Raw genomic sequence first — 12,393 nt, 5'->3', positions numbered from 1 at the left:
CAAATGTACATATGCTCCAGAGGTTGGAGTCCACGCCTATCTTGCTGATGACACTGCTCACAGCAACACAGCTACCATTTACTGAGCACCTACCTAGAGCCAGGAGTAAGCCAAATACTTCCCAAAGATTCATCTCCTTTAATCCTGACCACAAACAGGACATGGAGTCCATGACCACTGCATGACCACTGCACATCACAGAAGAGCGCACCAGGGCTTGGAGAGCCGAAGGGATTTCGCCAAGGTTGCATGGAGGATAAGAGCAGTGCCAGCTCAAACCCTCAAACCCAGAGCCTGGACTCCCAGATGCATTGATTCACTGCTCACAGTTCCCTGGCATGTCCCTGGAGTGCCCACCCTGCAATGAGTGGGATGAATGGACAGTGTTTCTTTCAAAGCTCTGCTGTGGCCCAGGCCAGCCCTGGGAGGGGACACCCTACAGGATCCAGCACTGGTGATTTTGGGGACCAGTGGCTTGGCCAAGGCTCAGATGGCCCTGAGAACCAGGATCTCAGGGCAGGCACTGCAATTTCATTAATTTGGGCTGGAAAGTAGGTCCATTATGATTATGTTTTTTTAAAAATATAGCACCTGCGGCCCACCTTCAAATGGTCCAGATGCCAGGCCACGTGGGATAAACACACGTCATGGCCTACCTGGGTGAGGACGTCCAGCTGGCCCACGATGTGCTCCAGCGTGCTGGTCAGCGTCTGGGGCATGCTGATAGGCTCCTGGAGCTGGCTCTGCACCGACTCCTGACTCCTGCCTCCTCCTGGAGGGACGGGGAAATCCACTTCTGGCTAAAGACAATGAAAAGAAAGGGAGTCCTTCAGTCCCCATTCAGTGCTTAGCGAAACACAGAGAGAATGGTCCCTCCAAAGGATGAAGTGGAAAACCACCAGCAAACTGGAGAAAATAAGTCCCAAAGACTGGGGAGAAACACGGTGGGGCAGTACTCCCACCTCCGGGCCATGCACGCCCTGCCAGGACAGAGGCCACGGGTGAGGAGTGCAACCAGAGCACTTGGCAGTAACGGCTGGAGGAGCCTGGAAGGGAGGTGCAGGCGGGTGGGTGAGTGCCCTCCGCTGGTTCCTGGAGGCCATCTGGGAGGCCAAGGCCAGGCCAGCTGCGGGCTCTTCATGCAGCCTGCACCCTCTGGTAGGCCTCTGAGAGTCTGGAGACCCTGAAGTCACCCCCTTTCCTGGTGAGCTCAATGCCAATTCCCCACCCCTAGCATGGGGATGGCCTAGAACTGGGGGGGAACGTTCAACCCTGCCCTAGTGCAGAATCCCTGGGAAAACCAGCATTGTATGTGAACATCCAGATGGCTGGTGGGAGTCAGAATCCACGGGTCAGGCACCCTGGGCTGCTGCTGCATTCCAGAATGTGAGGGATCAGTGTTCCTGCCTAAGGTGTTTCAGCTCTCAAATGCCAAAGCCAGCCTAACCTCTGCCACATGCCCCCAAAACACTCATCCACAACCACTGAGCACAAGTGATTTCCTAAGGGGATTCACCTCATTCTAACATGTGACACCCCTCCCCCCCAATTCAGGCACCATTCTACATATAGATGAATGCTTCTCCTAACCTTCTCCTAACCTGAACACTGTGCATGTGTTCAGCAAGGTGGGTTCCCAGAGCCACCCGGTTCCCAAGGACACAGTTGGCAGACGCCTCAGTTTTGGTCTTGGAGCCTCCAATTCCTCTGTGGACTTGCTCCCTGTACAAATGAGGTTCACATTCTAGGCCGGCCCCAAAGTCCCGGTTACCCTTAAAGGCAGCCACACTTGGGGCTTAGGGTTTTAAACCACGACCTCACAGACAGACATTCCAAAGGTTACCACGTCACTCCCTGGCCTTGCCAGTCCTCCAGGGATCCCCACCGCCTCTGGGAGAAAACTCAAGCCCCTTGACAAGACATCCGGCTCCAGCCTACCTCCTTCCACAGCTCCCCTTCTGCTCTGCACCCTCCTGCCCAGTTCCCAAGGGCCTCCCTATCAGAAGGCCCTCATCCACCCTTCCTCTCCTCTGTCCCAGCATCCTATCCTCCACCTGCTCTGCAACCCTGAACTCATGGTCAGCAGCAGCTCTGTGTTCCCACACACCTGGGCCCGCCCCACCCCTGCCCTGCTCCTCTAGCCACTATATATCCAGGGCCAGCACACAAGTGGGATGAACCAATACCAGCCTGACCACAGGGCCCACTGCCTGTCCATGTGTCTGTGTCCCTCTCCCTATCTCCTGCCTCCACCTATCACCCCTCTCCCTTCTGAATCTGGGACATCACTGGGCTCAACACTTGCCAACTACCCATGTGCCACAGAACCAAGGCTACCTCATCCAGCCAGTAGAGTATACTGGCTGTGACTGGGGCTCTCACCTATAGGATGCCTGCACACCTGCCAGCAGCAGTCGGCTTGCATCTCTGAGTGGGCCCATCTGAGTTCACCCATCCTGGATGAACTCACAGTGGCCTAGCCCTAGGAAGATGCTCCGCCCTGGACATGCTCACCTGGGCGGGAATCAGAGTCCTTGAAAAGAATCAGCCCAGGAGAAGATTCCCAACCAGCCAAGGAGGGCAGTTTGGCACATGGTCTCTACTGCCTATTTTCCTTTATTTGGAGAGTGTCCTAGTTTCACAGATAGCAAACTTTCCAGTGCATGTCCATTTGAACCTGGGAAAACACAGGCTCTGGCGGTTAAAGAGAATTTGAATGTGAGACCCAAAGCTAGTGGAGTATTCTTGAAAACAGGAGCAGTGCCATGTGCGCAAGCCCATCGTTGGTGTGTCTGCGGTGGTGCTGCAGCCACTCTGTGAGACCTTAGTCTACCAGGGCCCAGCTCCTGTCCTCCAGGAATCAATGCACTTCCCTAAGTGTAAGCCCTGAGAGTTGTGGGGTTTTTCTACTGTTTTGTAATGCAAGTGCTTGACTTCTTGACTGCCCAGGCATCCACTTACAAGAGGCATCCACTTGCAGAGGGCTATCTTGAATAAACACGTTGCCAGCACGTTGCCAGCACGTTGCCAGCCCATGACCAGATAAAGAGCTGGGCCACCTCCCAGCTCTTTTGTTTCTGAGATCTGGGTAGATTTTGATAATTAACTATATGGCCACGTGGCTTTTCCTTCAATTCCCACTTATGTTTAAAATTCACTAGTAAAGAGTGAGCCCTTAAAATCCCTAAGTCTCTACCCTCAATCCCAAATAAAGTAGAACCCCAGGCGCTCCCTCTCTCTACCTTCTACCCTCATCTTTGCTGTGTGGCTTCACATGTGCTGTTTTATATCTAGGTCCTGTTAGCAATAAACCTTCATTTTTTTTCAAAAGTTCCCAATGGTTACTGCTCAAGGGTATCATGTAATTATAATAAGAGGTACAAAGGCCGTTCAACCACAACATTGGTTGTTGTTAACAATGACCAGCGCACAGTTTCAGACCCCAATGCTTAGGAGTCCACCCTGAAAGGAAATGTTTCAGAAGCCTTGAGCAGCCCTCACTCACCCCAGCAGCCCCCAGCCCCAGGCAGTAATGTCAGGAGACACAGCAGAGTACAGCGGTGACGGGGAGGGATTCAGACAGGCCTTGGCCAACATCCAAGCTCCAGCATGGTTGGTGAGGTGGCCCTCGGCCTCTACTTCCTCACCTGCTAGATGGGGGTGATGACTGGGCCTGCCCCTCAGAGGGCTGGGCTGTGAAAGCACCTCTCTGACATCACCAGCAGGCCTTTCTTGAGAAGCAGCTCCAGCCCCGGGCCTGATGCTTCCGAAGGACAACCACGGCCCCCCACCACCACCTTCCAGACATGCACACTCTTCTTACGGATGGTGAGTTGCCATTGCTCCCTGAGGAAAGGCCTCAGGAGGGAGGGTGGGAGCCAGGCAGCCCTCTGTCCTGACAGCCAGCATCCTCAAGGAGTGGCCAGACGGGTGCTGCCTGCTGCCTGGGAACGACGGAATGGAAATTCTGAGTGTTTCTGAAAAATGGCCCAGAAACTGACAGTGCTGAGCTGAGTCTCTGGAAGCACAGTGATGATGAGGAGTTGGGGGGGGGTGCAGGGGAGCACCACTGACTTGCAACAGGAACCCAGCTCCAAAGGTGCACTGAGGACAGCAGCCATGTGCCAAGCCAGGGAGGCAGCCTCTGGAGGACAGGGCCGCAGGGGCTGCCACGTCCTCCTACCTACTCCAAGCTCTCATGGGCTGTGTCCATTTTACAACAAAGGAGACAGAGGCTCAGGAAGCAGGTGACCTGCCGAAGGGCCCCAGCCTCAGGCCTCACTCACAGGCCCAGGGTCCTGCCTGCCCCGGGCTATTCCTCTGGCCGCACTGGCTGGTCCTCGTCTTAGCTTCCCTAGGACATGACCCTTTTCTGCTTCCTGTCTGCTCTCAATGGTGGACATTCCAGCACTTAACACAACACCAGGCCGGCATATAAAGGTGCCTGGCAATGGCTATTGTCCCCTTGTTACCTACCATGTGCCAGTGTTATACATGTTGCTTCATTTAATTCTTATAGTGGCCCTTCAGAGCAGGCATTATTAACTTTATTTTTCACATGGGGAAGCAGGCTCAGGGAGGTTAGAGATCTTGCTCGAAGTCACCAGGAAACAAGAGCTGGGATCGGAACCCAAAGTACAGGCAGTTCCCTGACATCAGACTGCCTCTGACAGGTGACATGGCCAGCAGTTCTGCTTCCACATGCCCGACTCCTCTTACTCCTGCGTCTAACACTTTTTGCGTCACTCCCCCACCTGCCTGCCCTGGAATGCCTGCTCGGCATGGAGCTGAACACAGAGCAGGCCCTCGCACACACGGGATACCTCAGAGAGCCCAGCCCACCATGGTGACATTCCTATGTAATGAAAACTTCCAAAGGCAAAGGGCCAGTGGCCCCACCCTACACAGCATCACAGCACTCACCTGCACTCCAGCACCCTGGAGATGTGGCATTTCCCAGAGCTTGGCAAACAAGCGATAAGCAGAGATAAGGAGATGACGAACAGGACTGGGAAGGGACGCACATACAGGGCTGTGAGTAATGACAGTGACGGAACACCGGGAGCAACATGTAAGAGGGAAATGCTATCAGTGCTTTGCCCATTCAACATCAAAGGGTCCCTAAGGCCCGTGCCTGGTGGTTCACAGGGACAGTGTGCACCAGCAAAGTCACAATGACATCAGCACACACTATATACCTACAGAGCTGCACCAGGCTGACATGCTTTACTTTGGTCAAATACAAATCTCTTAACATCAAAGAGAAAAAGGCAAAAACTCAGAAAAGACAAATCTATTTGACTTCGTGGAACTCTCACTTAGGATCTGTAGGTATCCCCTCTCACCCCACCCAGCTATGGGATCCTGGGCTCTCACAGTACGTTAATCTTTTGCTTGTCTCACTCTGTTGCCACCGGCCTGTCACACGCCACCAGGAGCTCAGCACTTTCACACAGTAGAAACTGCAGAAATATCTGGCTGATCTCAGCCACTCGAACACATGGGTCACCAACCCATAAATTTACTAAAAAACAAACAACAAAACAGCTTGCAGGCCTTCCTTGTGACAAGAAATCAACCCATCTGGACTGGCTACGGTCTCACTTATACGTCATCAAGATGCAGATACGGATAACGAGCCTCTGCCTAGATGTAGAGAGTTGGGGAAAACCCCATCCTAACAAAAAAAAAAAGACCGACAACTCAAAGGAATCGTAACTTTCTTAAATCAGAGAACTGAAGTCATGAAGCAAGAAACCAGCCTGAAATCCAAGGAAAGACAGACTCTTCTACGGAAACCAAAGTGAACATTAGCTCACCTCTGGCAAAGCATAGGAGGAAGGGACACTGAGAGCCACATAAGTGAGTGAGAAGAACTGAATTAAGCCAACAAATTTCTAAAGGCTGAGTACCTCCCCAGCCCCGCCTGGGAAGGATGAAAGCTGGGGATGGAGCAGGAACACTGAGGAAAAACCCTCCTACACCCAGACCTCACCTTAAGTGAGTAAGACTCACTTACTTAACACAGTAAGACTAAACTCAGCTCAACTCCTGATAAGACTATTTACTTGTCTCTACTGTCCTAACCATGATGTATGGCATTCAATCAAAAATGATGAGACACACAAAAAGGCAAGGAAAGAAACTCCACTGTCAGAGAGAAAGCAATCAGCAGGGGCACCTGGGTGGCTCAGTGGTTGAGCATCTGCCTTTGGCTCAAGTCGTGAACCCAATGTCCTGGGATAGAGTCCTGCATTGGAATCCCTGCAGGGAGCCTGCTTCTCCCTCTGTCTATGTCTCTGCCTCTCTCTCCTCACTGTGTCTCTCATGAATAAACAAAATCTTAAAAAAAAAAAAAAAGCAATCAGCAGAATCAGACTTTGATGGTGGCACTATCAGACATAAAATGTAAAGTAACTATGACTAATATGTTAGAGGTTGTACTGGAAAGTGTGGCCAACACACATGGACAGATGGGGAATACCAGAGAGGCAGAAGTTATAAGAAAGAGTCCACGAAAATGCTAGAAACAGGAAAGGCAGTAACAGAGATGAAGAATGGCTTTGACGGACTAATTTGTAGACTCAGCTGAGCTGAGGAAATCAATGTTCTTCAATCTTGATCAATTCCTCAAACTGACACAAAAAGGGGTGGGGGCAACCAGAACAAAGCATCCATTAACTGTGAGACAATATCAGATTGTATAACACGTGTGACTGGAATCCCAGAAGGAAAAGAGAGAGAAAAGAAAACATTTTTTATAGAGCAAATTTGATGGTCATCAATTCTCTCAGCTTTTGTCTGCAAAAAAGTCTTTATTTCTCTTTCATTTTTAAGAGATGTTTTTGCTAAGTACAGAATTCTGGGTTGACAGTCTTTTTCTTTTATTTGTTTATTGATTTTATTTATTCATAAGAGACACAGAGACAGGCAGAGCCTCAGGCAGAGAGAGAAGCAGGCTCCATGCAGGGAGCCCAATGTGGGATCCGATCCTGGGACCCCAGGATAACACCCTGGGCCAAAGACAGACTCCCAACCATTGAGCCATCCAGGCGTCCTGATAGTCTTTTTCTTTTAATACCTTAAAGACGTTATTCCAATGTTTTCTGGATTATATAGTTTCATATGAGAATTCTGTGATTCTTACCTTTTTTTTTTTTAAAGATTTTTATTTATTATGAGAGAGACAGAGAGAGTGAGAGAGAGAGAGAGAGAGAGGCGAAGACACAGGCAGAAGGAGAAGCAGGCTCCATGCGGGAGCCCAACGTGGGACTTGATCCCAGGACTCCAGGATCACACCCTAGGCTGAAGGCAGGCACTAAACCGCTGAGCCACCCAGGGATCCCCTGATTCTTACCTTTGATCTGCTGCATGTAATGTCTCTTTTCTCTACCTTCAAGATTTTCTCTTAATCTTCGGTTTTTCAGAAGCTTGAATGTAATTTGTGTAGAGTTTTGTTTTATTTAGTTTGCTTGTCCCTTCTCTGAGCTTTTTGGATCTCTGGTTTGATGCCTTTCATAAATTTTCAAAAATCCTTGGCTATTATCTTTTCAATAGCACCAAAAATCATGAAATATGTTGCTATTTTCCTAAAGCTATCCTAACAGATTGTCACACTTGGTGGCTTAAAACAACAGAAATTTATTCTCTCAGAGTTTTAGAAGCCAGAAGTTCAAAATTAAGGAACCCTTCCCTCTGGAGGCTCTAAGGGAGAATCCTTTCTTTCTTGCCTCTCCCAGCTTCTGGTGGCTCCAGGATTCCATGGTTTATGACTGCATAGCTCCAGTCTCTACCTCCATCTTCACATGGCCTTTTCTGCTCTCAGTGTGTCTCTTATAAGGACACTTGTCATCGGATTTAGGGCCAATAATCCAGGATAATTTCATTTTGAGATTTATCTTAATTCTATTGGCAAAACCCCCTTTTCTCCAAATAAGATCACATTCGTAGGTTCTGGGGGTCAGGACACAGATATATTTGGTAGTAGGGGGCCACCATTCAACACACAACAAAATGCTTAGATAAAATCTAACAATATATCTGTATGTTGAAAACTGTAATACACTGATGAGTAAAAATGCAAAAAATCTTTATGTTGAAAACTACACTATACTGATGAGTAAAATCAAAGACCAATAATCAATGAATACCATGTTTGTGTACTTACTGAAGGCGCAATGTTGTTAAGATGTCAGTTCTCTGAAATAAGTTATAGAAAACAAGAAGCTGATTCCAAAATTTATATGAAAAGACAAAGCAACTAGAGAAGTCAAAACAATTTTAAAGAAAATTAGAAAATTCACATTATCTGATTTCAAGACTTAGTCTAAAGCTATAGCAATTGAAACAGTGTGGCACTGGTAAAAAGAGACATACACAAATCAATGGAACAAATACAGTCCAGAAACATACCCACAGATATCTGATCAATTAATTTTTAACAAAGGCACACAACAACTTAGTAAAGATGGTTGCTGGAATAACTGGATATCCACATGTAAAAAAATGCATTTTGGTACATACTTCACACCACATATAAAAAGAATTCAAAATGGATCACAGATCTAAATGTAAAATCTTAAACTATAATATCTACATAAACTTTTCTTCTAAAACATAAGAGAAAATGTTTATGACCTTGGATCAGGCAAAGATTTCTTAGGTATGACACCAGAAGCATGACTGTTGATAAAATGAACTTTATCAAAATTCATAACTGCTCTTTGAAAGACACTGTCAAGAAAATGAAAACACAAACTACAGACTGGGAGAAAATATTTGCAAGTCACATATCTGTTAAGGACTTGCATCCAGAATAATAAGAACTTTCAAAACTCAATGAGAGGGGCACCTGGGTGGCTCAGTCGGTTAAGCGTCTGTCTTCAGCTCAGGTCATGATCCCTGGATCTTGGGATCAAGCCCCAAGTCAGGCTGGGCTCCCTGCTCAGTGGAGAGTCTGCTTCTCCCTCTCCTTCTGCTCATCCCACTCATGCTCGCACTCGTGCACCCTCTCTCGCTCTGTGTCAAATAAATAAAATCTTTAAAAAGAGAGAAAGACAAGTACATAAAAGTTAACAGCAGCTTTATTTATAATAGCTGAAAGTTGAAAATAACCTAGATGTTCACCAACATGCAGATAGAAAAAACTTTGATATACCCCTTTGATGGAGTACTACTCAGCAATAAAAAGAAATGAACTATTGATCCATGTGACAACATGGGTGAATCTCAAAAGAATTAGGCTAAGTGAAAAACAACAGACCAAAAAGAATATGTAACTACATGATTCCATTTATATCAAATTCTGAAAAATACACACTGCTCTGTAGTGACAGAACGTGGATTAGTGGTTGCCTGAGGCTGGAGGTGGAAGGAGTAGGTTGATATAAAGAGGCAAAAAGGAATTTCTGGGATGATAGAAATATTCTGTACCTTGATCAGGGTGGTGATTAACTGTGTCTGTCCAAATTCACAGAGCAATTCACTTTTTAAAGATTTTATTTATTTGTTTGAGAGAAAGAGAACACAAGCAGGTAAAGAAGCAGAGGAGGAAGGAGAGGGAGGGGGAAAAGAATCCCAAGCAGACCCTGTGCTAAGCATGGAGCCCAATGTTGAGCTCGATCTCACAACTGAGTTAGAAGCTTAACTGAGCCACCCAGGCACCCAAGCATTACAATTTTTAAAATGGTGACTGCTGGGGCACCTGGCCAGCTCAGTCAGTAGAGCATGTGATGCTTAATCTCAGGGTCTTGAGTTTAAGCCCCATGTTGGATGTAAAGCTTACTTTAAAAAAAAAAAAAAAACGCTGAGTGAAGTCAGTCGGTGAAGGACAAACATTATATGTTCTCATTCATTTGGGGAATATAAATAATAGTGAAAGGGAATATAAGGGAAGGGAGAAGAAATGTGTGGGAAATATCAGAAAGGGAGACAGAACGTAAAGACTGCTAACTCTGGGAAACGAACTAGGGGTGGTGGAAGGGGAGAAGGGCGGGGGGTGGGAGTGAATGGGTGACGGGCACGGGGGGTTATTCTGTATGTTAGTAAATTGAACACCAAAAAAAAATAAATTAAAAAAAATAATAATAAAAAGAATAAATTAAATAAAATGGTGAATGCTACTATTTGTTATCTATATTTGTTATGTATGTATATTAATAAACCTGACGTAAAAAAAAAGATGCAGCTACAACTGAAATATCCTAAAAGCTCCACTTGCCCTCACGTGACACTGCACTTAACACGACCCATCACAGCCATGCTGCACTCTGGGTGAAAATCACTACCTCTCTATTGGACATTACCAATGGGCAAAACCCCAGTCTGAAGACCCCAGGTGAGGCTCATGAGGCCTACCACTGGTCTGGGGATTACAGTTCCCAGATGCAGAAAACCAGATTCACATTTCAGTGCAGTTCAATTCTAAAGCCACAATTTCCCTGGTCGTCAGTGGAGGTCCCCAGGCAGTGTTGCCTAGGCAGCGGCCACCCAGTCTATGGAATGTCAGGCTCCAACCACTCAGGGGTCCCTATGCAACTTGACAGTCATGAGCGAGCAAGGTCTGCACACACCTGGCCAGCAGCCAGGAATGGCTGGAGATTTACCAAAAAGATGCTGTGAGCTGATGTGACCGAATGCCCCGCTCTGCGGGGTGGAGTGGTCAATTATTAACACCTGCTCAAGGTGGAAATTTCTCCTTTTCTTTTAATCTCTAACACTGGACCTTGCCCCCGGCTCGGCCTGTTTTGGAAACTGAATCCCTGTCATAGACAGAAGCACCCAGGTCCATGGCTTGACTCTGGGCCAGAAAGGGGAGAGGAAGGTGACTTGGGTCCAAGATCTGCACTGTCTCACTGGTACCTGACTGTACAGAACTGGACGGCAGCCCAACTGGCCACTGCCCACTTAAAACAAAGTGTATCACTGTTTTTAAAGCAAGACTGAGCACAATGCTGGAAGAAACAGACACACACACCGTGATTAAATCTTTTCAACTTAATCTTTTATCCAACTGCTCACTGCATAGTCTGCTAAGTGAGGGTGCAGAGATTCATGGACACGTTTCTTACAGTCTTTGCCTCAGGCACTTTGGCTTTGACAATTTGCCTTCATGAAAAGTTAATGGGTGTCTATGTCTGCCTGCCTCTGTTTGCTAAACCTGATCCTGGCAAGGAGGGCAGAAAACTGGACAGAGCTCACTTGAGCTCATGCTCCTCTCTAGCTCTTCAAGTGGAAAAAAGGCACAGCCGTTTTCTCAAATCAGAGCTAAAAGAAACCTGGTCCTATATCCACCACACATATTTGTGGACTAGATATACAACAGCCTTGTTTGCCCTATAATTTAGAGTTCCGGCCTGGAGTCCAACAAGAGAGAAAACTTCTGGTTCTAAACATAGCCCTGAACCCAAGAGGAATTCTGGTGTCTTCAAATCATCTAATTATTCGACAATCTTGCCAATGTTCTTCCAAGCCAGCCTAAGTATGAGTGTGGACTTTGGGTACTGTGTTGGCTTTTATCTAGAGTATGAATTGCAGTGTGCCTTTGCGTGTTCCCCACAGTAAGCTTCCAAGGAAGGCAGGGTGCTAGGTCATCTGTGTGCATGGAGGGAGCCAAGAGGCTCAGGGACTCAGGGCCTGGGGCCAGCAGGGCAGCCTCTGAACACAATCAAATGCCCCATGACAATTGATCACATTTGGGTTTAGGAGCCACCCCATAACCCCAGGCTCCCACTGATGGAAACAGGACAGGGTGTCCTTTGTTTTTTTGTTTTTTAAATATTTTATTTATTTATGAGAAACAGAGAGAGAGGGAGGCAGAGACACAGGCAGAGGAAGAAGCAGGCTCCATGCAGGGAGCCCGACGTGGGACTCGATCCCGGATCCCCAGGATCACGTCCTGGGCTGAAGACGGCGCTAAACCGCTGAGCCACCCAGGCTGCCCAGGGTGTCCTTTGAACTAAGAATTGTGAAGCAGTCGAAGGATGGGTCTAAAATGGATGAGGGATTCATGTGCTGGACCCACCCAGGAGACTAGGTAACCCAGGCCACTCATCCTACAGTCTTCTCTCCTCAAGGAGCGGTCCCTTTGAGGCAGGTGGCATCCTATCACAAGTTAGTCACTCACAGACCTGCCTGGCATGTACAAACCAAGGAACACCATCTCTTCACCCAGGCTTAAGGCAAGATTGAGGCCTCTATATCCAGGCTCTAATAGCCTCTCCGGGGCTCCATTCCTAGCCAAGCTCCAGCTGCCCCCAGCCACACTCTCTGAGAGTTTCCAAGTATCTCCCCCCACTCAAGAGGGCTGATGTATAAAGCCGGTCTTCAAAGAAGTGAAAAGGACTGCCTTGATAAGCAGGAACTGGAAAGTCATTCCAATGTCCAAATATGCCC

General features: G+C 47.6%; 1 protein-coding gene across 12 annotated transcripts in view; it reads right to left on the bottom strand.

Moving 5' to 3' along the window:
* POC1A (POC1 centriolar protein A) overlaps positions 1 to 12,393 on the bottom strand; it is a 67,213-nt gene that overhangs the window by 18,110 nt on the left and 36,710 nt on the right. For 10 of the 12 annotated variants that reach the window (XR_012011964.1, XM_072786001.1, XM_072785998.1 and 7 more), the window contains one exon: positions 657 to 800. Coding sequence is in view for 11 of the 12 variants with exons in the window: in XM_072786001.1 (XP_072642102.1) it covers positions 657 to 800 (144 nt within the window). In the remaining variant the exon portion in view is untranslated. Of the gene's footprint in view, positions 1 to 656; positions 801 to 8,225; positions 9,039 to 12,393 lie in introns of those variants that run through there. The other 2 variants (XM_072786002.1, XM_072786003.1) reach the window with 2 other exon arrangements.

Source organism: Canis lupus, chromosome 19, assembly GCF_048164855.1.
Source record: "Canis lupus baileyi chromosome 19, mCanLup2.hap1, whole genome shotgun sequence".
Taxonomy (NCBI): Eukaryota; Metazoa; Chordata; class Mammalia; order Carnivora; family Canidae; genus Canis; species Canis lupus.
The sequence above is the reverse complement of the archived record's forward strand: the minus strand, read 5'-3'. Positions and strand labels throughout refer to the sequence as shown.